The sequence below is a fragment of the Dendrobates tinctorius genome, unplaced genomic scaffold (genome assembly GCF_039654945.1).
Source record: "Dendrobates tinctorius isolate UK_male_01 unplaced genomic scaffold, ASM3965494v1 ptg000243l, whole genome shotgun sequence".
NCBI lineage: Eukaryota > Metazoa > Chordata > Amphibia > Anura > Dendrobatidae > Dendrobates > Dendrobates tinctorius.
The window spans coordinates 13486852-13513837 of NW_027361910.1; the positions used below are offsets into that span (position 1 = coordinate 13486852).

At 44.7% G+C, this 26986-nt stretch overlaps 1 protein-coding gene across 1 annotated transcript in view; it reads right to left on the reverse strand.

Moving 5' to 3' along the window:
• TMEM132C (transmembrane protein 132C) overlaps positions 1 to 26986 on the reverse strand; it is a 982344-nt gene that overhangs the window by 506300 nt on the left and 449058 nt on the right. The window contains exon 3 of the mRNA XM_073557084.1: positions 21028 to 21174. Coding sequence (XP_073413185.1) covers positions 21028 to 21174 — 147 coding nt within the window. The remainder of the gene's footprint in view (positions 1 to 21027; positions 21175 to 26986) is intronic.

Here is a 26986-nt window from a genome sequence, read left to right on the forward strand (position 1 = left end):
CCACTCTAACGCTTTGGAGTTGGCGTTTCTTTGCGAGGTTCAGAGATATAGGAAGACATTTTATTTCTAATGTTCTAATCTTTTTGTATTTGCCATTTTCTTCTCTTGTTCTATGTCTCAAAACTGTTCTTCCACTTTTCTTCATACATGTTAATAACTGCATTGTTACTGCACAACATGACATAAAACACAACTATACCAACAGCACACCATTTTGCAGTCATGGGTTTAAAGTAAAAAAGAGCTATGGGCCAACAAGTAAAGTAGCGCCTCTGCTTGTGTAGGGTCGGTAGGCCGGGCTGGGGAGGGGGTGGTCCCTCTGTATACCACGCAGTGATGCACAGACAAAAGATGGAGGCAGATTTCGGGTGCATCAGGTCCAAGTTTATTTCCCACCGTCCGACTGACATCCCTCACAATACACCGCAAATTCTCTTCACAGCCCTTCGTGTCCAGGCCCCGTTACACACCTTCGGTCTCACGTTTCCTTCGGTCACACATACCTTCCCTTACCCGGACCTGTTGCATTTTCTCATGCCTAGTACACTAAAAAACAAGTTTATACCAGCACGAGTACCCCTTTTTTATATATTTTTTTCTTTCCTATTGCTTTAAAACCATTACACAACAAAAACAATAAAACATAACAGATTTTTCTCCCCCTTTGACATGGACAATTCCTTTCTCATTACATCCCCGCTTTGCCAGGCTTAATACAACAAAAACTTCAACTTTTATATTAAACTTTTTTCATTAACTTGGACGCAAACTGTCCTTGTAATCTGCACAACGGTGCAACGAAGTCTCAAAAGTTCAAGCCACTTCCTGGTGGCCGGCAGTGAGGGGCCCCACAGCCGTGGACCTCCAAGGATGTAGGGAGTGTCCTATGAGTCTTTGCTATGGGGGCTCGCTGTCCTCTGGTTCAGCGAGCACGGCTACCACATAATTGCCGCGGGGGCAGTACTCCTTATAGTAGGACACCAAGTCCCCCTCATGTAGAGCCCAGCCGTGGCGAATAGAGGCCACATTAATATAAACTTTCTGGCCGGTAGTCAGATCACGTATGAACCCATATCCTTTTGGCATATTGGTGTACATGAGCCGTCCCAAGGATCGTGTAGCCGCCATGCCAGCCTCCCCCTTTGCATGGAGCAGGTGCCATACTTCCTGCTCCCTGGCCTTCTTCTTGTTCACAACTTCTGCAACCCAAACCGAGGGTCCGGTGTAAGCCCGGGAGTCCGGTGGGCGGGATTTAGCTGGGGTGAAAACAGGGAAGAGGCAGCGGATGATGTCAGCGGCCCAGCAGTCGCTGGGGCCGGGTGGCGGATAGGGGCAGTCAGGTTTTCCAAAGGTTGGGCCACAGGGCATGACAAATAGGCCGCAGCCAGTTCCAATGCCGGCATGGCCGCAGCCACATGGTGAACTGCATCCGGAGCTTCAGCCGGAGGCGGCATAACCGGAGGTAACGGCCGGTTTCGGGGAGAATGTCGCCACTTGCAGGGGGAACACAACAGCGTCTTCTGGAGACAGGCTCCGCACCGGCGACACCGGGCGTGGCGTCACCGGGCGGGGTGGCTCGGGGCTAGGAGTGGAGACCCCACTCAGCTCCGCATAGACAGTGGGGGTTTCCTTGGCCAGACATTCGGGATCACAGGAGGCCGCGTGCTGCAGCTGAGTGGTGGGGGCTGCTTGCGGAGCCGCTGGTAGGACCGGGGGAACTCTCACCTTCCCCGGCGCCGCGGTCTCCGTCACATCTTTCCGCGGCTGCTCCTGCAGTCTCCGCTCTTCACTCCACCGTCCGGTGGGGCTGGCCTCCAGGCTCAGAGGTTCCGCGGAGAGGCTCTCTGCTGGTATCTTTGGCGGCCATTCCCATGGGATCCACCATGGCTCCGCTCCTCCACCCGAGATCAGAGTGGCTGCTCGTGACTCAGAGGTATAGATCTTCTGGCGAAGCTCGACCTCCCGCCGCCATCGCCACTCCAGGCGGCCGATGCCTCGACCACCACAGCCAATCTTTTCCTCGGTGCCACTCCCTCTGCTGGGTGGGGCGACGGCAGGCCTTTCCACCCACCTGCCAGGGTCCAGTATGTGGGAGTGTCGACCTCCTGGTACATATCGCTGTCCCCAGTGGTACGTAGGAGGGGGTTCCAGTCCATTCAGAATGACTGCAAACACCCGGACCTCGTCTCTGCGCTGAAGCAGTACCGCCATCATGCTCCAAACCTGGTACCGCCCTGGATCCTCTGCTGGCAATGCATATATGCCACAGCGCTCCCAATTTGTAATCCACAGGTTGGTAATTTGTAATCCACAGGTATTTATAATCCAAACAGTGCAGTACAAATCCATTTCCATTCCTCAGAGGCAGGCCTGCCGCAGAAGATATTGTATTAGCGGCGTTGATCCTGCTGACTACGCCAAATGTAGGGTCGGTAGGCCGGGCTGGGGAGGGGGTGGTCCCTCTGTATACCACGCAGTGACGCACAGACAAAAGATGGAGGCAGATTTCGGGTACAACAGGTCCAAGTTTATTTCCCGCCGTCCGACTGACGGCCGTCACGATACACCGGAAATTCTCTTCACGGCCCTCCGTGTCCAGGCCCCCGTTACACACACACCGTACTTATCACCAGGGACGTAAATACACGTACCGTCCCTTTTTGCTTAACAATGTTCCTGTCAGCTCGGTCACTGTGGCCGCCTTAGGCCCGTACACAAACAGTAATTTTTCTGGTCAGGTATCGTCTTCAACTCAGTATGTGTTTCCCCGGGGCCTCGTCTGTACTGCGGTACTTCATGTCAGGACCACCCCCCTGACTTCCTTTCTCCTCAGTCCCCTGGTTAGGTTTTTCCTCACAGTGCAGCAACTGTCACAGTCTCCTCGTCACTTGAGCTCCCCCTGGGGACTGGAATCTTCTGGAACCCTCCTGTCAAATTTATATCTTTCCCGATTCCCTGTAACTCCGCCCCCCATGACCAACGGTTTCTTAGCCCTAAGCTGATGTCAATTCCTATGCTCACACTCCTCCCTGCCCTCTAATGTCAATTCCAGGTACTGCACGTCACCTACTCTTTCTTAGCTGTTTTCCCTTCTGTGATAACTGACATCCTGCCTGACAAGTGCAAACCCCTTTGAAACCTGACCAGTCAGTCCGTCCGTCAGGTCACCTTCCCTACACTTGCCATTTTCAAATTTTTAGTATTTTTTTATTTTTTTATGTGCTCTTTTAAAATCCCTCATGGTTCCCTGTCACCAATAGATTAATCTCATGTTTCTTGGAAGAGTAGGGCAGTTAAGTCAATAACAAGGAATACTGTACTTTGGGCATCAAGTTCAATTGCCCAGTTTCCCACCCCAAAAAACAGCTTGTATAAGTGCTTGTTAACAAATAGATATTTTCTTCCTTTCTACAGATTGGATGTGCCACTCATGGTTGCAAATTGTCTCTTCAGGGAGGAAGAAGACTAGAACTTTACTGCCACCTATTGAAAGTAACAATCCTAAAAGTCAACATTGACCCTCTAACGAGCTTTGCCACATGACTTAAGCCCCCGTTACACACGGTGAGATCGCTAGCGATATCGCTGAAGCGACAACAATTTTGTGACGCAACAGCGACATCGCTAGCGATCTCGCTAAGTGTGACACGCGGAAACGACCAGCTCCCTGCTGCGATGTCGCTGATCGTGGGTGAACGTTCAGGATCATTTTTTGATCGCTGGCGTCACGCTGACCAGCATGCATCGCTGTGTTTGACGCCCCTTATCAGCGACGAGCGACCTCATTTGCGACTCCGAACTCATATAGATAGCGCTGAAGGACGCCTATTCAAAGTATGAATCGCTATTATAGACAGTGTGTGACACAGTACCAACCATCGCCGTGGTCGTTAGTGACATCGCTGATCGCTGATGCGTCATTATGAAGATCAGCCTGTATGACTGCTTACTAGCGATGCACAAACGATCTTAGCCAGATTGTATCGTTCTCCAAATCATTGGTGCGTCGCTACGTGTAACGGTACCCTCGGATAAAAGACAAGGGGTAACAGAGAGGGAGAGTGACATGTCAAGCCTGACATGCCAAGGTTATGAGACTTTTAAGCCTTGCAATGCTTCTCTGGGGAATATGCAAATTGTCTCTTCAGAAAGTGAGAGGACTATAACTCTAGTGCCAAGTAGCAATCCTAAAAGTCTAGCAAGCCTTGCCATATGAACTTAGGATAAAAGCCAAAACAAAAATCTCAATTTGCAGATACTGTGTTTTAGGTTACTACCCCTTGTCGATATTGACTTTTAGGCTTAAAAGTCTCCTCACCATGGCATGTCAGGCTTGACAACTCATGCTTGCGTAACAGTCCAAATGCATAAACATCAGACTCCAACTTGATTTTCATATGGTTTCTATGCTATAGTTCTCATGATTAGCACATGAAAATGCTATAAAAAAAACTATCATTATTTTTAGGAGAAAACAAACTATACAGCCAAGCTACTATTTCTATATGTAAAACATGACAGATTTCCTTTAAGTCCTCAATTGCTCCAGACAAACGCTTATAAATTATGGCCACTGCAGCTAATAACTGAGAAGTCTTAGGTCTCAGTAACAGAGTACTTTAATACTTTTCTTTTAATAATTTTAATATATACAAACATTTCCAATAAAGACACCGCTTAGGTAATCTTATCTTGTAAACTGTGGATTAGAGGAAAACTCAACGCAAAGTTAATTGCAGATTATGTTAGGTCTGGTGCTTAGATTGAGACACAAGGATCTGTGCATACATTTCTGAATCAGGATCTGGCCCTAAAACCCTGCACCAGAGCAACTATTATGAATCCAGTGTTTAATAAAAGCTAAAAGTTAAAAAAAAATGTAAAGTAAATTATATCACACTGTAATGGAGTCATAAACCGTATATGAATGAAAAGTCAAGGGTGCACTATAGGTGAACCATAATCAATATCATTGGAGGAAAAATATCAGAAAGGAAGTGCTACAAGGGTAGTAAAATACACATAGGGAAAAGGGAGAGAACAGTACTACCCAATAATTGTGCTCACTCCCATGTATAAAATATGAACACTTGATTGCACTGACATTACTCAAAAACAAGTTAAAAGCAATTAAAATTATAACAAAAACAACAGCTTCGCAAACCGAAGACTACTTTGCCTGCTGTGTAAATAATGTAGGATAGAGCGAGGGGGGGTGATGATCCAACAGGAATGGGGGGTGACCCACTTCTTGATGCCGGCAGATACGAGACTGAGACAAGGGTTGTGTCCAACAGTTCAGATTTTATTGGCCGCTTTTCGGACGACCACCGTACTTCATCACATGACTTTTCCACACTTCACTTTGTACACAGACCCGGGTACCTTCTCTTTCTTATGTTACTGACCGTGGTGTCCTCTATGGCTCTCCCCACTGTGGCTGCCCTAAGCACTCTCACCACAGCGTTTCACCCTTTAGAGTACGCCGTCCACTTGATACCCACAGTCCATCTCTGTCTGCGGCCACTGTCCTTTTTGGGCCACCCCCCGTGACCGTCTCCACTGTCAGTAACTCTCTCTGTAGGCCTTTTCCGTCTTTCTCCCAACAGCAGAACCTCTTCTCTAGTGAGCTCCCTTGGCTGACTGGAACTTCCAGAATCTTCCCTGACCTCTTATACTCCCAGTCCCAGTAGCTCCGCCCACTATCACCTGACAGTAACCTTTGACCAATGGCAGCTACCTTGACCCATGGCAGTTACATAACCACTCTCTCCTACGCTCCCCACTAACCTCTAATGGTCAAACTACCACATGACACCCTTTTCTCTTTATCTCAGCCTACACAATGCTATCTTTCTGTCTCTTACTACAGACAGACCTGTTTGTCAGCTCAACCTCCCCACATTCTTCCTTCCTTTATCCATTGTCATCCCCGACAATCTTATCTCCTTCTTTTCCATTCTGAAACTTCCCCACCTTCTTTTGGCGGACCGGTTGTTGAGCCAGGCCTGCGATACGCAGGGGCTGAACCAAACCGGGAGCAATCATGCTCCAAGTAGCTCATTGCTTACTCGCAAGTGCGTACGCCACCATGACAATTCCTTCAGGTTGGGTTATGTCCATCCAGACTACTGTATGGATGTGTACCTCCCACTGCTCTCCCCTTCTGTCCCCCTCTTAACGTCATGACCAAGGCCCTAACCTACCAGGTCATTATCAACGTCCTCCTAACCTTCTGGGGGTATGTTGTACTGGGGCCTGACTCAAGGACCACTGTCTGTCTACACTCTTCCTGTCTTGTTGTCCTGTCTTCTTAAATACGTCGCGGTCGTCATACTGTATGCACCCGGAACCTGTTGAACACACATTTTTTTTTTAACATGTCAACCTATCAATTTAATCACACACCTCACCAGGTTTACTGCAACACGTTTTCTTTTTTTTTAAACAATACTCTTTAAATAAACAAACATAATAATATGTTAACAGCATGAGAACCGGGGTACTCCCCCTTCCTTTACGAACAACACCCCCACTGGCATTCCTGTTACATCAGGAGGAGGGTATGCTTTCTATGGGGATGCAGAACAGTCCCCTATTTGTGCAACGGTGCACTGCAGTCCCGGCAGTCCATGGTATGGGCCCTCCGGGCCACCTCCTGGCAGCCGTTGTCTTGCCGTAACAGGGGACTCCACTGCCGTAGAGTCTCTGGGATGCCAGTAGTGTCTCTATTTTGGGGGCTCATACCCCTCAGGGTAGGCAATGACCGCTATGGTGTAGAGGCCACGGGGACAGTGTTCTTTATAATACGAGACTAAGCCTCCCTCCCACAGGTCATGTTCATTCTGGACGGAGGCTACATTTGGGTGGATCTTATAGCCGGTGGCAAGGTCCCGAATGAAACCATATACTTTTCCCTTGTTCAGGTGTACCAGCCGCCCGTATGATTGTGGAACGGACATGGCGGCCTCTCCTTTCTTATGAAGTAGCGCCCACACCTCCCGCTCTCTGGCCTTTTTCTTTTCAATTATCTCCGCGACCCAAACGGAGGGTCCGGTATAGGCCGTGGAGTCTGGCGGGCGGGCCACAGCCGAGGGTGGAGCAGAAGCGGCCACGGAGAAGGGGAAGCAGGCCGCCACCAGAGTAACAGGCAGGACTGAGGAGGCCACGGGCATCTTCAGATAAGTTGGGGAGTCGGTCACAACCGGAATCAAGGTGGCCATGGACTCTGGTAAATAGGCCGCAGCCATGGCTGCGGATGCAGCAACAGCAGCCGCAGGAGTTGGTCCGTAGGCCGTGGTTTTCTGTGGCGGGCCTGTGATTATGGCAGGTTCTGATGAGCAGGCCACAACCGGATGCCAGAGCATGGCAGGGGCAGCCATGGGTTGGTTCCGCGCCGGCGCCACCGGGTGAGGCGGCTCGGAATGGTCAGCAAGAGCCATGAGCTCATCCAGGGTCGTAGTCACTGTAGAGCCGGGAGTCATCCAGGGAGCTTGAGGGCTGATGTCCGGACCCGGGGACCCATCTGGGCATGGGGACGGGCTCTGTCTGCGATGCCGCCGATTGGGCCGGGGGAACGCTCACCTTCCCTGGCGTCACAGCTCCCAGCAGGTTGTCCCATCGCTCCTCCAATCGCCATAGATCTTCCATCGGCAGCTGCATCAGGGCACGGGGCACTGAGACTGGCTCCCAGGAACAGGTCTCCCGGCGGGCTTCAACTTCCTGATGCCATCTCCATTCTAGGTGTCCGAGGTCACAACAGCTGCAACGCCGCATTCCGAGGCTCAATGGCGCCAAACAGCTACACCCAGTCTCTTCATCAGGGCCAATCCCGCGCAGGGGTTGGGGCGTTGATCGGCCTCTCCACCCATTCTCCAAGGGCCAGCATGGGAGGGCAGCTGTCCTCTGATGTAAGCCGTTCCCCCCAGGAGCGGATGCAACACAGTCCTGGATTGTCAGTTACGGCTTCAAACTCCTGTGTTTCTTCTTGCCGCTGATACGTCACAGCCATATTAACAGTCCACTTTTCTGCTCTGGCTTTCACTTTTTGACAGCCAGAAACTCGAAGCTCAGTCCCAAATTGTAATCCACAGGGAGATTAAAATTCTTCACCCCATACAGCTTGGGGGTCCTCTGGTACTCGCTGGCAGGCTTGTCACTGAAGATGTTGTCCTTGCAGCAGTGATCCTGACAACTATGCCAAATGTAGGATAGGGCGAGGGGGGTGATGATCCAACAGGAATGGGGGGTGACCCACTTCTTGTCGCCGGAAGACACGAGACAGAGACAAGGGTTCTGTCCAACAGTTCAGATTTTATTGGCCGCTTTTCGGTTGACCACCGTACTTCATCACATGACTTTTCCACACTTCACTTTGTACACAGACTCGGGTACCTTCTCTTTCTTATGCTACTGACCGTGGCGTCTTCTATGGCTCTTCCCCGCTGTGGCTGCCCTAAGCGCTCTCACCACAGCGTTTCACCCTTTAGAGTACGCCGTCCACTTGATACCCACAGTCCGCCTCTGTCTGCAGCCACTGTCCTTTTTGGGTCACCCCCTGTGACCATCTCCACTGTCAGTAACTCTCTGTAGGCCTTTTCCGTCTTTCTCCCTACAGCAGAACCTCTTCTCTAGTGAGCTCCCTTGGCTGACTGGAACTTCTAGAACCTTCCCTGACCTCTTATACTCCCAGTCCCAGTAGCTCCGCCCACTATCACCTGACTGTAACCTTTGACCAATGGCAGTTACCTTGTCCCATGGCAGTTACATAACCACTCTCTCCTACGCTCCACACTGCCCTCTAATGGTCAAACTACCACATGACACCCTTTTCTCTTTATCTCAGCCTACACAGCACTATCTCTCTGTCTCTTACTACAGACAGACCTGTCCATCAGCTCAACCTCCCCACAATAGTCTGTAGCAATAAGCCAGTACCAAAAGTAGCATACAATGAATCCCACATTCAGCATAAGATCATATAAGATAATGTTATTCTGTGGAACAAATAAAGTGGATCAAGGTACTGAAATGGAGACTAGGTAAAGAAAAGCATATGACCCAGCAGTGACCCCTCTGGTGACCCAATGATGCAATATTTGCAGAAGGACAAACAAAAAGGCATCTGGAGAGACCATGGAATTAACTTCCCTGAGTGATGGAGCCATGATAAGCTTGCAGATTTGCAACCTAAAAATAATATGCAATTATTTAGGGGCTAAAGTCTGCATAAAACGCCTCAGGATAAACATACCTGTACAGTGAGAGCTCTCTAGATAAGTACCCCAAGCGTATCACCGCATTCCCCTAATAAAGCCGCTAGCTAGGCAGCGATACGCATGGGGTGGGTCCCTACTTTGGCTACATGGCCTTTTTTGGCCGCATATCCTTATCCTGCATCTTCTAGGCGTACTTATCTGGAGAGCTCTCCCTGTACAGGTACCCTGAGGCGTTTTATGCAGACTTTAGCCTTCTGATTGACCAGAAGTCAAAGGAATTGGTCACAAGCTCTCAATATAAATCTATGAATTGTGACTTCCGATCGCTCAAGCAAACACTGGAGTGATGCCAGCAGGTCACAACCTGCTGGAGACTCCACCAATTCTGCACCATGCACAGTAATCAACATATTTGATAAAATTTCAGTTTCTGCAAAAGAAAAGCAGCGACTAGGACCTAATCATGCAAATAAAGTCCGTGGAGCCTCATTTAAGAGTCTCAAACATGGGACTAGCCAGATCTTCCTCCAGGGAAGGACCCAGCCAAGGGGTGGCTCTTTTCGGAAACCACCATTACCACCATATTAAGTGGCCCTTTAAGTCAATATCCAGCTCTTTACGAGTTTACAGATATGACAAGGGAAATACCAAGGCCAGATATCCATCCACAGACAGCTGTTTTGGGGTGTTGCCCCTCATCAGTGTGGAGTAGGATTCTGGCTAGGTGGGAGCAATGCCTAGTAGACCAACATCATGAACAATCACTGACCTCAGGGAGACCAGTCAAAGAAAACACTGCGGCAGCTGGCAAAGGCGCTCAATTAGTGAAATCCTAGGTGCATTGCTCCCTGGGAAATACGAATATGCTGGGTCCTTCCCTGGAGGAAGATCTGGCTAGTCCCGTGTTTGAGACTCTTAAATGAGGCTCCACAGACTTTATTTGCATATTCGTATTTCCCAGGGAGCAATACACCTAAGATTTCACTGTTTGAGCGCCTTTGTCGGCTGCTGCAGTGTTTTCTTTGACTGGTCTCCCTGAGGTCAGTGATTGTTTCGTGATGTTGGTCTACTAGGCATTGCTCCCACCTAGCCAGAATCCTACTCCACACTGATGAGGGGCAACACCCTGAAACAGCTGTCTGTGGATGGATATCTGGCCTTGGTATTTCCCTTGTCATATCTGTAAACTCGTAAAGAGCTGGATATTGACTTAAAGGGCCACTTAATATGGTGGTAATGGTGGTTTCCGAAAGGAGCCACCCCTTGGCTGGGTCCTTTCCTGGAGGAAGATCTTGCTAGTCCCATGTTTGAGACTCTTAAATGAGGCTCCACGGACTTTATTTGCATATTCGTATTTCCCAGGGAGCAATGCACCTAGGATTTCACTGATTGAGCGCCTTTGCCGGCTGCCGCAGTGTTTTCTTTGACTTGTCTCCCTGAGGTCAGTGATTGTTTTGTGATGTAGGACCTAAACATAATATACTACAGGGGCCATATCCCTTACAAGGCTTTGTACATAGTTTATACAGCCAGTTTAGAGTTACAGACTCTCTTTAACTTTTTGCGCTGTACAGCCATTATACTGATGTGTTTTTCTGTCTAAGGTTTATAATTATAAAAAGAAGCTTTTCCCTTCTCTCTGTCATGGCATCAAATGAATGCGACCCAGTGGGAGATGTTTAAAAGAAAAACAAAAATAAATTAAATTAGTATTAAGTAATTAGCTGAAACTGTGCTCTACTCTAAACCGAGCAGTATGTTTATGATCAAAGCAAATTTGCTGTGGGTTTAGGGTGCTTTATATAGACCATCCTGTCTGGCCTAATCCTTCCCTAATTCAATAAATAAAACAACACGAAACACAATCTCGACTTTACTTAATAAAAATAACAGAACCATTTACATAGGCTAATGCAGTTGATGGTAATTAGGACATTAGCTCTCATTTGCATAATCAGTGCTTACCATTTTTCATGGGTTAATTAGACATTATGTAAATTGAGCTGTGATTGTACTCTTCAATATCTGTTATGGAAAAAGTAGGGAACATTACATTTTATCTCCTGGGGCTATGCTCTCAGTATGAAAATCAGCTCTTGAGTGCCATAATACCAGCGTTGTTCACATACTCCGGGAATATACGAGAGCGCCAATATCCATGACTCTATGTGGGACGTACTGCAGTTAGGAAGCATGAAACAAAGTAACGATATATAAAATAAAATACTTTTATATGTTCAGAAAATGCTTCATAAAGCGGTAATGCAATCTCTTAAAGGACCCCAGCTTATGTCTTTAATAAGCAAACCCATTATTTTTATCCAGTTGGGCACGTCTTACACTTAAGAAGCTATTCTGTTTCCCTGATGTATTGCGAAATATATTAACCTCCACTCTATTATAGGAATCAAGTTACTTCTTTTAAAACTAAATTACAGAAGTAATAAAATCTGATAGCCTTATATTGGGCTTGCAAGAATACAGTGTGGTCTTTGTTCACCTCTCTAAGTTAATTCAATACCTGTAGAGGCCCGGTAAGCCTACTGTAAAGAGCTAAATATTGAAAATTAATTATATGCCCTGCAAAAGTACAGCATTCGTATTAACACTGAATGCAACTTTCCGACTATGCCAATAAATTGGAAATGAAGGTTAAATATGTGAGGGTTTATGGAAATAAGCTCATATTAGGGTAATGAAGTAACTGCCAGCATGTTATTCTTTAACAGATGTAGGAAATGCCAACCAACGCCTATGCTAGTCGCAGAGAGCGGATGGCAACACATTTTGCATTGAAAAACTAATATATCAGCACAAAATGTATGTCCTTATAAAGAACTAACTTTTTTCATAGCATTTCAATATGACATTGAATACACTGCCTGGTTTCCAGAATGTATGGGTAGGTGCACACCATAAGCAAACGCTGCGGGTTGGACGCTACGTACTTGTGCAGCATCCAACCTGCAGCATCCAGATGTTACAGTATAATAGATGGGATTTCAAGAAATCCCATGCCAAATATAAGTGCACAGACACCCACGGCTCACCCGCAGAGAGGCACATGCGGCCCGTCTTTCCGGACTGCAGCATGTCTACTTATCTTGCGAGCCTCCGCAAGATAAAGTTCACCCGTTCAATGTATTGGATGCAGTGATTCCACTTGGTTCAATGAACACATGCTGATCCACCTGCGTACAATAGCTAGCAGCACTTTGGATACAGCGGACATGTGTTGTGTCCAAAGCACTGCCGATTCCTGACAGTGGGAACATACCCTTAGAAGAGAATCATGAAAAGATAAAAAATAAATGTGTATTTTTTGATCCAAAAAGATAATAAAAATATATTTTTAAATAAGTATCAAGAATACCTGATAAAGGGACACAATTCAAATTGGATATAACCATGCTCATAACAGGCCTAAAGAGCATACTAAAATATATACATTAATAGGTAAAAGAGGCAATACTACTAAAGAGATAGAGTCCACTATTTCCCTATATAAAGTGATGCACATTTAACCCTTTAAGTATAATAAGTGGAATAAAAAAGATCACCATTAGTGTTGAGCATTCCGATACTGCAAATATCGGGTATCGGCCAATATTCGCTGTATCGGAATTCCGATACCGAGTACCGATATTTTTACAATATCGGATACCGGAATCGGAAGTTCCCATAATGCAATGAGCCACTGTTGTGGCTGTGATTGGCTGCTGAAATGATGTCATCATGATGCGCGGTCTGTGCGCATAATGATGCGCGGTCTGTGCGGGCCAGCCAGGGGTCTGTGCGGGCTGCCGGGGGTCTGTGCGGGCCTGCCGGGGGTTGTGTGTGTGTGCAGGCATCATCCAATGGGACTACAAGTCCCATCGGGCTATGCCTGCTACAATGACAGTGATTGACACATTAGCCAATGATGGGACAGTAGTAGTCCCATCATCCGGCTAATGTGTTGAATGTAAAAAAAAACAAAACATACATACTACATACATACTACATATATACAACATTCATACAACATACATACTACATACATACTACATATATACTACATTCATACAACATACATACATACTACATACATACTACATATATACTACATTCATACAACATACATACATACAGGTCAGGAGAGGTACGTAAGTGACTGGAAGAACGACATCATCAGCTCACAGAAACTGTCCATGTACCAGAGTCTACAGAGAGACTACAGACTGGCTCCATACCTGGAGAAACTCCTGGACCCCAGAGACCGCAAGATCCTCAGCCGGTATAGACTCAGTGCCCACAGTCTGGCCATCGAATCCGGTCGACACAGGCAGAGCTACAAGCCCAGGGAGGAAAGACTGTGCCAACACTGTGACCAGGGGGCCCTGGAGGATGAGACCCACTTCCTGCTACACTGCTCCAAGTACTCAGCAGTGAGGGACACTCAATTCAGGAGACTCTCAAATCTCTTCCTGGATTTCACCACCATGAAGGAGGAAGAGAAAACATATATCCTGCTGGGGGAAGAAGAGAGAGCAGTGGAGATAGCAGCACAATATGTGAGCGATTGTCATAGACTGCGAGAAAGAGAACTATGATATGCCATGGACTTCTATGGCCCCCACCTTGGATATGCCCCAACCCCCCATCCACCTTCCCTATGCCATGGACTTCAATAGCCTCATCCTGGATCTGCCCCATCCACCTTTCCTACAGCCCCTACCCAACATCCCTACAGTCCCTATCCCTATTCCCTTCTGTACACTTGCTTTGGCAAAACTAATGTGTATTTAGTCCTGCCAATAAAGCTTCTTTGAATCTTGAATCTACATACATACTCATACATACTACATATATACTACATTCATACAGCATACATACATACATACTACATACATACTACATATATACTACATTCATACAACATACATACATACATACTACATATATACTACATTCATACAACATACATACATACATACTACATATATACTACATTCATACAACATACATACATACATACTACATACATACTACATACAGTACATTAATACATTCATACAATACATACATATAGACATACAGTACATATAATAGAGTACATACCATCACTTGTCACTTTGATCCCCAAAGCCAGTGTCATCTGTAAAAAATATAAAAATAACAAACAAGCAATATACTCCCTGATCCGCAGAAATCCACGAGTGTCCCACGACGATCTCCTGCAGTGCATCACTGAGAGGTTACTATAGTCCACTGGTCTCACTTTATGGCAAAAGCTGCGTGGGAACTTTCTCACACAGCAATGCCAAAAGTGAGACTAGGGACTATTTTTTTACAGTAGTGGAGGAATACAGTGTGGAAGGATACCTACCTCCCGTCATTGTATTCCTGGGGCCCCTAGAGAGCGGTGGCATCAGCTGATGCTGCTGTTCTCCACGGGAGATCGTTGTGGGACACTCGTGGATTTCTGTGGATCAGGGAGTATATCGGTTGTTTGTTATTTTAATATTTTTTAAAGATGACACTGGCTTCGGGGATCAAAGTGACAAGTGATGGTGAGTATGTACTCTATGTTATATGTACTGTATGTCTATATGTATTGCATGAATGTATGAATGTATTGTATGTAGTATGTATGTTGTATGTCTGTAGCATGTTTTATGTATGTTGTATGTATGTAGTATGTATGTAGTATGTACTATGTATGTATGTTGTATGAATGTAGTATATATGTAGCATGTATGTTGTATGTATGTTGTATGAATGTAGTATATATGTAGTATGTATGTAGCATGTAGTATGTATGTATATACAGTATGTTGTATGAATGTAGTATATATGTAGCATGTATGTAGTATGCATGTTGTATGTATGTTGTATGAATGTAGTATATATCAAGTATGTATGTAGTATGTAGTATGTATGCATGTTGTATGAATGAAGTATATATGTAGTATGTATGTATGTTGTATGAATGTAGTATATGTGAAGTATGTATGTAGTATGTAGTATGTATGTTGTATGAATGCAGTATATATGAAGTATACATGTAGTATGCAGTATGTATGTATGTTGTATGAATGTAGTATATATGTAGTATGTATGTAGTATGTATGTATGTATGTTGTATGAATGTAGTATATATGAAGTATGTATGTAGTATGTATGTAGTTTGTATGTGTGTTGTATGAATGTAGTATATATGAAGTATGTATGTAGTATGTAGTATGTATGTATGTTGCATGAATGTAGTATATATGTAGTATGTATGTAATATGTATGTATGTTGTATGAATGTAGTATATATGTAGTATATATGTAGTATGTATGTAGTATGTATGTATGTTGTATGAATGTAGTATATGTGAAGTATGTATGTAGTATGTAGTATGTATGTATGTTGTATGAATGCAGTATATATGAAGTATGCATGTAGTATGCAGTATGTATGTATGTTGTATGAATGTAGTATATATGTAGTATATATGTAGTATGTATGTATGTTGTATGTATGTTGTATGAATGTAGTATATATGAAGTATGTATGTAGTATGTATGTATGTTGTATGAATGTAGTATATATGAAGTATGTATGTAGTATGTATGTTGTATGAATGTAGTATATATGAAGTATGTATGTAGTATGTATGTATGTTGTATGAATGTAGCATATATGAACTATGTATGTAGTATGTATGTTGTATGAATGTAGTATATATGAAGTATGTATGTAGTATGTAGTATGTATGTATGTTGTATGAATGTAGTATGTATGTAGTATGTATGTGTTTTTTTTTTTTTTACATTCAACACATTAGCCGGATGATGGGACTACTACAGTCCCATCATTGCCTAATGTGTCAATCACTGTCATTGTAGCAGGCATAGCCCGATGGGACTTGTAGTCCCATCGGACGATGCCTGCACACACACACAACCCCAAGCAGGCCCGCACAGACCCCCGGCAGCCCGCACAGACCCCCGGCAGGCCCGTACAGACCCCCCAGCAGCCCGTACAGACCCCCGGCAGGCCCTCACAGACCTCCGGCAGCCCGCACAGACCCTTGGCAGGCCCGCACAGACCCCCGGCAGGCCCGCACAGACCCCCGACAGCCCGCACAGACCCCTGGCAGGCCCGCAGAGACCCCCGGCAGGCCCGCACAGACTCCCGAGAGGCCCGCACAGACCCCCGAGAGGCCCGTACAGACCCCGCCCGCACACACAGACACGCACAGTGTCCGCCCACGCACTGCCCACACTCTTCCCCCCTCCCGAACTGGATGTACAAATAAAGAAAGGGGTTTTTTTAATACCGATATTTCTGTCCCATTGACTTGAATGGGGTTTCCGGTATCGGAATCGGCGATACCCGATACTTTTTGGGTATCGGTCCGATCCAATCCGATCCGATACTTCACGGTATCGGATGGTATCGCTCAACACTAATCACCATACCTCTAACATAAGAGTGCTGCTGTATGTGATGTGTCTGGCAATGTGTCCTTACAGCTGGACACACGTGAGCTGTATTATACTTATAGGGCTAAATGTGCAACAAGCTTCACTTTATATAGGGAAATAGTGGACTATGTATCATTATCAGTATTGCCTCTTTTCCCTATTATACTGTAAATTTGACTGCGCTGTTTGGGCCTGTTATTATCATGGTTATGTCCAATTTGCATTGTGTCCCTACATGAGGTATCCATGTTTATTTTTATATATCTTTTTATCTTTATTATATTAGTCAATAAACATTTAAGAGTAGATCTATCCTTGGTTCTCTTCTTTCATTCTGGAACCTTTATTGTAACATCCAGGTGGTGTACTCAATATTTAAAAAGTAGTGTATACAAAATGCTAACATCATTGGTCATGTTACGCTAATAGCATAGCACCACAGAGGTTGCTTTGACAATTGCTGTATCTGTAGTGCAGATTTTAATCAGATGCAAGCAAATCTAAATATTTGTGAATAGTTGTGCTTTACTTGTCTCATTTTTCTAGAAGCCACTTATAAGACCTTGTAATATTTTTATATTCATTTTTAGACTGGATATTTCTGGGATCTGCATCTTTCAGTTGAGAAATAACTTACCGCCATGGGACAATTCACTGTAGATTCTCTGTGACCTGGATCTCTTCTAAACAGCAGCAGAGCATCCAAAAAGGCCGACCAGAACACTTCTCTTTACTAATGTGAAATGCAGCAGTTTAAAGGGAACCTGTTACCCCCCAGAGCCTTTTTAAGTAAAAGAACCACCTTCAGCAGCACTAAGGCTGCATTCTGTGAAAATGGCTCTTATGTTTCTTATCCCTAACAACACTGAAATAAAGACTTTTATAAATTGCCCGCCATACCTATATTGTGTCCTGGAGGTATGTCTTCTCCCACTGTGTTAACCGCCTCAGATCCGTCAATCATCTCCCTCTTGTGTCTGTGCGCCGCCTCCTGTGTTCCTGCTACATGCCCGGCGCATGCACTCTGCAAACATTTCTCGGGCATGTGCCGTGCACGCTGCCCAGAAACCTACATCAGGAGATGATGTAAGAAGATCGCGCCTGCGTGTAGCGGAGGCCCCAGATCCTGCACCGCAGTGTGTTATGATGTATTCACACTGTGGGGCTGGGAATCTGGTGCCTGCGCAGTGAGGATCTCTGCGCCTGTCCCCATCTCCCTCCGCCTCTTTCCGACATATTACGGTGTACCCACAGCCTCCTTGGTGAAAGTGCTGCTGCTGCTTTCTTCTCACGCCCTAAATGCTGGTTAAGCAACCAACACAGAATCACATCATCATCATGCCTCGACATGGTCAGAAAACTGAAATTCAAAGTTTGCGACAAACAAAGGACAAAGAGCTTTGCACACTGTGAAGAACAGAAGAAAATGGGGCTGGAATTTGTTTTTTCTTTATTGTTCTTTGACAATTTCCTGTTTTTTAAAAATTTTTATTGACAACTTCCTTTTTTTTCCCTCTATGGACTCATTCTGACTAGATGGGTGCAGTCTTGCTCATTGTATTGATTGAAACCGGAAACAGTCTAGTTGGAATGTTTCCAGGAGTAGGCATATCACATATTTGCGGGAACATGACTCCCCACTCCCACTGCTCACATCAGAGATTCCTCACAGCACTCAATGCACTAAATGAGAATTCACAAATCTGCAGTTGCAAAGGGTGACTGCAGACTTTTAGTTTAAAACCAGATAATGTGTTCTAACTGGCATTGCAGATGGTGTAGTAGGCATATCTAGGTGTAAACCTGTAATCCACCAAAACAGTTTAAACTGTAAGTGACAAACAACCTAATACAAATCCTACAAATCAGCCCCCCTAAAATTATGTGCATAGAGTATGACATATTATTCACTATTTATTGACAAACATATACAAAATCCTAAGTTCATAATAATTTAATTGTCAATATATCATAAAGTTGGACAAAAGTCACCAGGACAATACAAAAAGATCTCTAAAAGCAACTAAAAAATACAATGTTGAAAATCAAAAGTTTAATCCTAGCCATATATATACCCTGTAATAGATTGACTAAGTCAATAATGAACAAATAAAAACACAAATTAAATGAAAGAAAATACCATAGGAAAAAGGGCAATAAAAAACAGCACATAGTATATAGTATATCCAACAATGACAATGGTTTCCCATGAACTACTAACCTCAATTACCAGTGCCCATAGTTGGTCAAAACCTAGGCAGGCAAGCAATATCGCGCGTGTCAATCCTTGGTCAGAAAACTTTCTACCTGCAGTTTCAAAATTGGGAGAAACTCATGGTATAGAGTTTTAACATTGAGTTCCATGTATAAGTGGTAGTCAATAAGCTCCTATATGCCCACTAGTGGTGGCTGTAGGTAGGCAACTTTTTATCCATGCAGGTGATTTCAAGGGAACCTGTCATGTGAAAAACACCATTAATTTGCAGATATGGGGTTAAGCTGCAGGTTAATAGGGTTTGGAAGCTTCACTGCGCCAGCAATGAGAGCCCTGCTACCAGAAGGAAATTAACCTTATTCCTCCCAGCAGCCTTGAGCTTTCTGTCAAAGGGGTGGGTCAGCGCGGCTTCAGTCACCGATCATATCCCAGTGAGCAACGTCTGTAACCGTACCCCTGCCACTGACTGACAGGTTCCCTTCAGGACTTTGTATCAGATGAACACATACAGTGGGAAAAATAAGTATTTGACACACTGCTGATTTTGCAAGTTTTCCCCACCTACAAAGAATGGAGAGGTCTGTAATTGTTTTCGTAGGTACACTTCAACTGGGAGAGACAGAACCTAAAAATAAAAAAACAGAAAATCATATTGTATGAGTTTTAAATAATTAAATTGCATTTTATTGCTTGAAATAAGTATGTGATCACCTACCAACCAGCAAGAATTCTGGCTCTCACAGACCTGTTAGTTTTTCTTTAAGAAGCCCTCCTACTCTGCACTCATTTCCTGTATACCTATATCACCTGTTTGAATACAATACCTGTATAAAAGACATCTGTCCACACACTCAATCAATCACACTCCAACCTCTCCACCATGGCCAAGATCAAAGAGCTGTATAAGCACAACAGGGACAAAATTGTACACCTGCACAATGCAGGGATGGGCAACAGGACAATAGGCTAGCAGATTGGTGAGAAGGCAACAACTGTTGAAATATAAAATTATTAGAAAATGGAACAAACACAAGACGACTGTCAATCTTCCTTGGTCTGGGGCTCCATGCAAAATCTCACCTCGTGGGGTAAGGATGATTCTGAGAAAGGTCAGGAATAAGCCCAGAAGTACACAGGAGGACTTGGCCAATGAAGTGCACAGAGCTGGGACCACAGTTTCAAAAAATTCTATCATGGATTACTATCCTGTAAGGTCCCCCTGCTCATGCCAGCACATGTCCAGGCCCATTTGAAGCTCACCTATGACCATCTGGATGAGCCAGAGTAGGCATGGGAGAAGGTCATGTAGTCAGTGAGACCAAAATAGAACTTTCTGATATCAACTCTACTTGCCGTGTTTGGAGGAAGAAGAAGGATTAGTACAACCCCAAGAACACTGTCCCAACCATGACGCATGGTGGGGGAAACATCATAATTTGGGATGCTTATCTTCTTAGTGGACAGGATGACTACACCATATTGAAGGAAGGATGGATGGGGACATGTATCTCGAGATTTTGGCCAATCACCTTAGTAAGCGCATTAAAGATGGGTTGAGGCTGGGTCTTACATCATGACAGTGACCTAAAATACACAACAAGGGTAACTAAGGAGTGGCTCTGTAAGAAGCATTTCAAAGTTGTGGAGTGGCCTAGCCTGAATGCAAGAGAAAATCTTTGGAGTGAGCTGAAACTCAATATTTCCAAGTGACAGCTCTGAAACCAAAACCTGAAAGATCTGGATAAGATCTAAATGGAGAAGAACTACAGGAAACATCTGACCTCTGTAAACAAAGGTTTCTGTACCAAATATTAAGTTCCATTTTTCTATTGTATCAAATACTTATTTCATGCAATAAAATAAAAATTAATTATTTTAAAATCATACTATGTGATTTTCTGGATTTCATTTTCCTCTACCAATTGAAGTGTACCTGTGACAAAAATTATAGATCTCTCCATTCTTTGTAGGTAGGAAAACTTGCAAAATCGGCAGTGTATCAAATACTTATTTTCCCCACGGTATCCTTCTACTAAAATTATATATCAAGAACTTATAAAGCATTTTGATCCAAAAAAAGATGAAAAAAAAAACAAATTTGTTGACATTTAGTGAAGAAGAAAATGGGCAACATACCTATTACGAAGATTAGGTGCAATTCTCTGACACGTAACTGTTGTAGTTGAATGTTTGCCACCGTTGCCTAGCTCTTGTTTAACATCCCACTGTTTTGGGTCGCTAATCTTCACATTTAGGATGTTGACCCCTTTCTTTACCTTGGCCCTGTGTGCAGGAATAAATAAAATGAATGGGTTTATGATAGAACTACGTGAAACAGAATTTCTCCAAAGAAACAATGATGTGGAAATTTTTTTGGTTGCTTTATTATCTTGAAAACCCAAGATTTATGCAAAAGAAAAGGTAAGAATCAATAAAATTATTCAAATACGTGGTATTTTGGAAACTGTATATATGAAATATTATCTTGGAATTCAAAGCCTGTATATGTCTATTTCCATTTAGTATATACAGTATGACCTTATCAAGTGTATGCTTTACATTCCAACAGTTGTTCTTGTGTTTTTTTATTGCGTTTTTTGTTGATTTTGCTGATTTTGAAATGCTATAGACAATACCTGACCCTTGGGAATGTGACTAAGTAGAAGGTTAATCCACAAAACTTCCTACCAATTAACAGTTTGAAAACCCGCTAGCCATTTTGTAGTAAACTCATAACAATCTCAATGCTGTTTTTGGCTGTATTGCAATTAATAGACTCACACTCACAAAGGGGTATTTTCAAGTTTTAAAGTTATCCCATATCCATGAGAAAAGGAAATAACTTCCCAGTCACTGGGGGTTTGACAGCTAGCACCCCCACCGATCCCAAGAACCAGGAACCCTGTGTAAAAGAAGAGGTTGATCAGGTGCAATGAAGTTCCATTCATTGTTAATGGTAACACTGAAGACAAAAAACACATACACAAGGAAACAGACTTACCGGAACCTGTCAAATGACAAATGCACTAGTAGCATGCAGCAGACCCCCACTAATAAAGGCAGGGGAAGCACAGGTGCAAACTACTGATAGAAACAGCCACCCACACACCTAGCAAATTATGGAGGAGTTGGCTGCCTAGTATAAAAATGCACACAAATGAGGCTAGAGTAGAACGCCAGTCACACAGGGTATATGTGATGCAAAGTATCTGGCTTACGGCCTATTAATGACAGCATTAATACTAGGCGGGCTGCCCAGCACTATATACATGCCCCCGACAGGGACAGACACCCCAATACACCAACCCAACAAAAAGGGGCCTAGCTGCATCCTGCAAAAAATGATAAAAAGTGCAATAAAAGATGAAAAAATAACAATCCAGACACTTTGCATCACACATACCTGTGTGACGGGCATTCTACGCAAGCCTCATTTGTGTGCATTTTTTCTACTAGTCAGCAACCTCCTCCATAATTTTCTAGGTATGTGGGTGGCTGTTTTTATCAGTGGTTTGCACCTGTGCTGCCTCTGGCTTTATCAGTGGGGGCCTGCTTCATCTTGTTAGTGCATTTGCCATTTGACAGGTTTTGGTAAGGCTGTTTCCTTATGGTATGTGTTTATTAACGTTGAAGACCAACTAAGTGCAGGCTCGGATATTTCTGACAATCTTATAAGAATGAGTGAAGCATCTGTGAGAACACTGCTCCAGTCAATACTGCAAGTGTCATGGCCCAGTTCTCAGGACAGTGGAGGTCCCTGTCTTCGGACCTCCAACAATCAGAAAGTTATTCCCTATCCAGCAGATAGGGAATAACTTTCAATCTTGAGATTACCCCTTTTAAGAAAGTTCCTTTATGAAAGGTAAACTATAGAAAAAAATGACAACTCCCTAAGGCCGGTTTCACATTTGCGCTTCAGGGTGCAGCGACGGCCTGCGCATGGCCACCGCTAAGCCCCGCCCCCTGCCGCGCCTCCGCCGGTAGCTCAGCCTCCGGGCCCATGACGCTGTATGCGTCATGCGTCCCCTATCTTTATCACTGAGGACGCAGGCCGTGCACAGTATGCGTTTGGCGGCACCTGCGTCCTTTTTGACGGTGCGCTGAGCGCAACCAAATTGCAACAGGTTGCGTTTGGTGCTGGTCGGCGCACCGTCAAAAGGACGCAGGCGCCGCAAAAACGCATACTGCGCATGGCCTGCGTCCTCAGTGATAAAGATAGGGGACGCATGACACACGCAGCGTCATGCGCCCGGAAGCGGAGCTACTGGCGGAGGCGCGGCAGGGGCGGGGCTTAGCAGCGGCCGTGCGCAGGCCGTCGCTGCGCCCTGGAGCGCAAATGTGAAACCGGCCTAAGGGTCCTGAAGTTCTGCAGCTGTGAAGGCGTGCAGAGAAGGACAATTTGTCATTGGGCAAAAAGTTTTTATCATCTAGAAGTAAAGGGGGACACTTTATTAACAGTGTTATCCTGCAGCCGTGCCCTTGCCTCGCACTGTTACTGTCTTGGGATCCCCCTTAGTAGCATGATACCTGGTCCATGCCTTTGATTGGGGTATCTTTGGGCACAGCCAATGGCAAGCTAGCCAGCAGCAAGCTGTAACCTGATTGGAGGGGAAAGGGCCTCTGCAGCAATGTCAAGAAGACGGGACACAGAGATGGCGGTGGCTGGAGGGTATGCCGCCTCTCCTTTATACCAGGTCAGTCAATCTATGTATCTATGTAATGTTAACAAAATGGGCAGTTTGTTAGATGAATGATGAGATTCCTCATGCCGCTTCTGTATATAGTACACTAATTGCACTATGCCAAGCACTTCTCTGTAGGCGGATGAGGCGGCACATGGTGAGATTCACCTGCCCCTCCTTCCCTCTCTCTCTATCTCTCTGTCTATCCCCTTAAAGATGAATTTCTCAGTGATGTCTGTCTATTCATTCATTTATGATAGCACTCAGTATCCATATCATGTAACATGATGGAACAAAGGGTATTCAAAATAATAAATCTGCGATATAAGTCAGCGTGATATGCATTAAACCATATCTCCCCGGATGTGTAGACACCACATTGCTTCTCTGACTGCACTTGACCAACCACATACATATTAACTATTTGCTCTGAGCACACAGAATCATTGGGATAGCCTTTGGTGAACAGCAGTGCATGTAAAACAATGCAAATTCTATGTATTTGCATAGATGCACTGAAAACAGCAGAAGGGCTAAAGGTTTGACCTTCTCCTCTGTATAATGCAGCTTTATACATAGTAATGTGAACAAGTGATGATTGCTAAGGGTACAACAGCTCATTCAGTCACTAGGAGCATACAGTAGATCATTTTTCTTTTCTGTGAAAGAGTAATATTTATTTTGCGAGCTCATGTTTTACCCATCTACTCACATAGATGAGTAGATGTCCATTGACAGCCCATTACGCAAGGCTAACAGCTGTCATAACTGCCTATAATAAAATGAAGGCTCTGGATGAGTGATTTACTTAAAGGGAATCAGCCACCAGGTTTCTGCTGCCCCATTTGAGGGGGTTGCCAATCTGAGACCCTGATTCTGAGCTGCTTGCTGCAGTTTTGATAAAATCACTGTTTTCTTTGCGATCTACCATTTCTCTGAATACTTAGCTTTGTGTAACTTTGCTCACACTACTGATTGTCAGTGGACACTGTGCATTGGCAAAAAGTTGCAAATCAACTGTGGGCACAGGGCTATGCAGAACCCATGAATGTGCAGGACTGCATGGCAGTAGATTTACTAGTCCTCTGGTGATAACTTTCAGCTGATAAAACACTGATTTTATTGAAACTACAGCAAGCAGCCCAGTAAGTGACACACTGCTGGAATCAGGGTCTATGTCTCTACATTATGCTCCTCTGAGATTAGGTAGCAATATCCTGGTGACAGATTCCCTTTAACGTTACATAGCATGATGTCATGATGTGCTATTTAATCTGACCTTAGAACTTTCATTAATATGCAATCATGTGTTTGCTGCATCTTCTTCTCTACAAAACATTTACTCACATGTGATCTAAGAATGAAGAAATAAGGTTCATCATGACTTTGTCAATGTCTGGATCCCACTGTTTAATCTGTAAAAGAGATCCGTAGCCACCAGATCTATAATGCTAGCCTCCTCATATAGGAAACAGGGACCCTTTGAGCTTTCCTTTAAAAGGAACCTGACAGCTGATACATGCATCTCCACGAGCAGCATGTATCAGACACTGATTGTATGATTCAGCCAGGTATGTTTGTGTAAGGGGGTGGCATTGCTATGGACAGTAGAGACAAGCTGCCACTTTAAGAGACTTCCCTGCTGTAAAGGCTGTTTGGTTCCGTCTGCCAGACTAGAGAGGGGAGGAGCTGTGAGGAAAAGAACATTTACTCTGCGACTATGACTTTGTAAACTATTCTGGGGATTAAAAGGTGGCTTTCCTGTCTTGCTGTGAGGAGCCACAAAGAAAAGACAAGAAAGGAACCCAGAGGAGGAATCCACCGTTTCTAGGAGCATCATTGAACTTGCACACAAGGAAAAGATCACATTGCACAGAGCTTCCAGGAAGAAGTGCGCACCATCTTGCAAAGCTTAAGAGGCCCCTGGGAATGAACTGAAATACCAACATTACTGTGAGTGTTAACCTCTTCTGTGCACATGTTTAGGGCTTAGGATAGGCTGCAATAGACAGAGCACAGTAGCCGTGAGGCCGAAGTTGCAGCGATCAGATAGGTTATAGTTAGTGTAGCAGCATACTGTACTTTATTGTATTGTTTTGCCTTTTGCAAAATACACAGATATGTAATAGTTGGTGTTCGGTGCCATTTGTATGGCCCAGCTAGAGAATATCACTTTTGTAAATTGTTTTATGTAATTGCATACCCCTGTTTACACTTTCCTAACACTGCATTCCTTTCCTGTAAATAAATTAACCCTTTGTTGCTTGCACCTCATGATGTGTACCGAAGTCTCCCTGCATTGTAGTGGTCCCCCGGCCATCGCTTCATTTGACTCTGAAATGCTGTGGCATGGGGAACTAGTTAGACTTTCAGCACTGGGGTCTGGCTCCTTGGGGAGCCCTGGCTGAGCTCCCCCTCGCCTTCAATGGTATTGTCCTCCACCACCTCCTCATAGACCATAGCATTGGCTTCCCCCTTGCCTTACTCCTGGTTCCTTCTGCCTTCTTGGGAACCTCTGGTTACTGACACAGCTGCAACCCTGACCTCGCACACAACTTATTATATTTGCACTCTGACCGTCTAGTGCTGGGCTGACCTTAAGACCACAGCAGTGAAAGTTACTGCTGGTAGTCTCTAGTGTCTGGGAGTAGGGGTCCCACGCACACTATTACTCTGATCCCACCGCTGCCACCAATGTGGAGGAAACAGTATCCGTTCCTCCCATGTCACCAATGTGATGTAACAACACAGGCACAGCTCTCCGGCGCCCCCTTTGTCTCTCAGGTCAGTAAGGGAACTGCACCTAGAGCAAATGGCCGCCGGGGAGGATGTCCTGTTACCCGCTGGGTATTCTAAGATTCGTAATCAGAGTAAAAGCATCAGCCCAAGATAAACTTTATGATTTAATTGCTTTAAGGGTGCACTAGATAATTACAGAAATATACAGAAAGCTATACAATGGAATTACAGTGGATTTGCAGTCAGAGTAAAATATAACAATAAGGGTGCAAGAATTAGAGATATTAAGCTGGAGGTCAATTTACCAGATTGTAGGTTGCATGTGGGTCCCGGGAGCTCTGCCGTCCACAGGTACAAGAATCTTAGTTGCCGGACAGACCCCAAAGTATGGGCCGCTGCTCCCCTTGGCAGATCTGTCCCCAGTTCCTTCTTAGATCATCATCGTCTGTTTTTTTCTGTGAGGAAGACCCTCTGCCATGGGCTGCTAGTTCCTAAGCACGCTAGGTCCCTCCCCTTGTGTCAGAGGGTGGGCTAATAATCTCCACCCTGGAGCTCCCTGCAGAACTTATTCCCAATATCTAAGAAAGGGGTGTAACTTTCAACAGCATGATCGGATCAGTACATGAGAGGTACCAGTGAATGTGGTTTGTTTTACCTGTCGTGTGGAGAGCAAA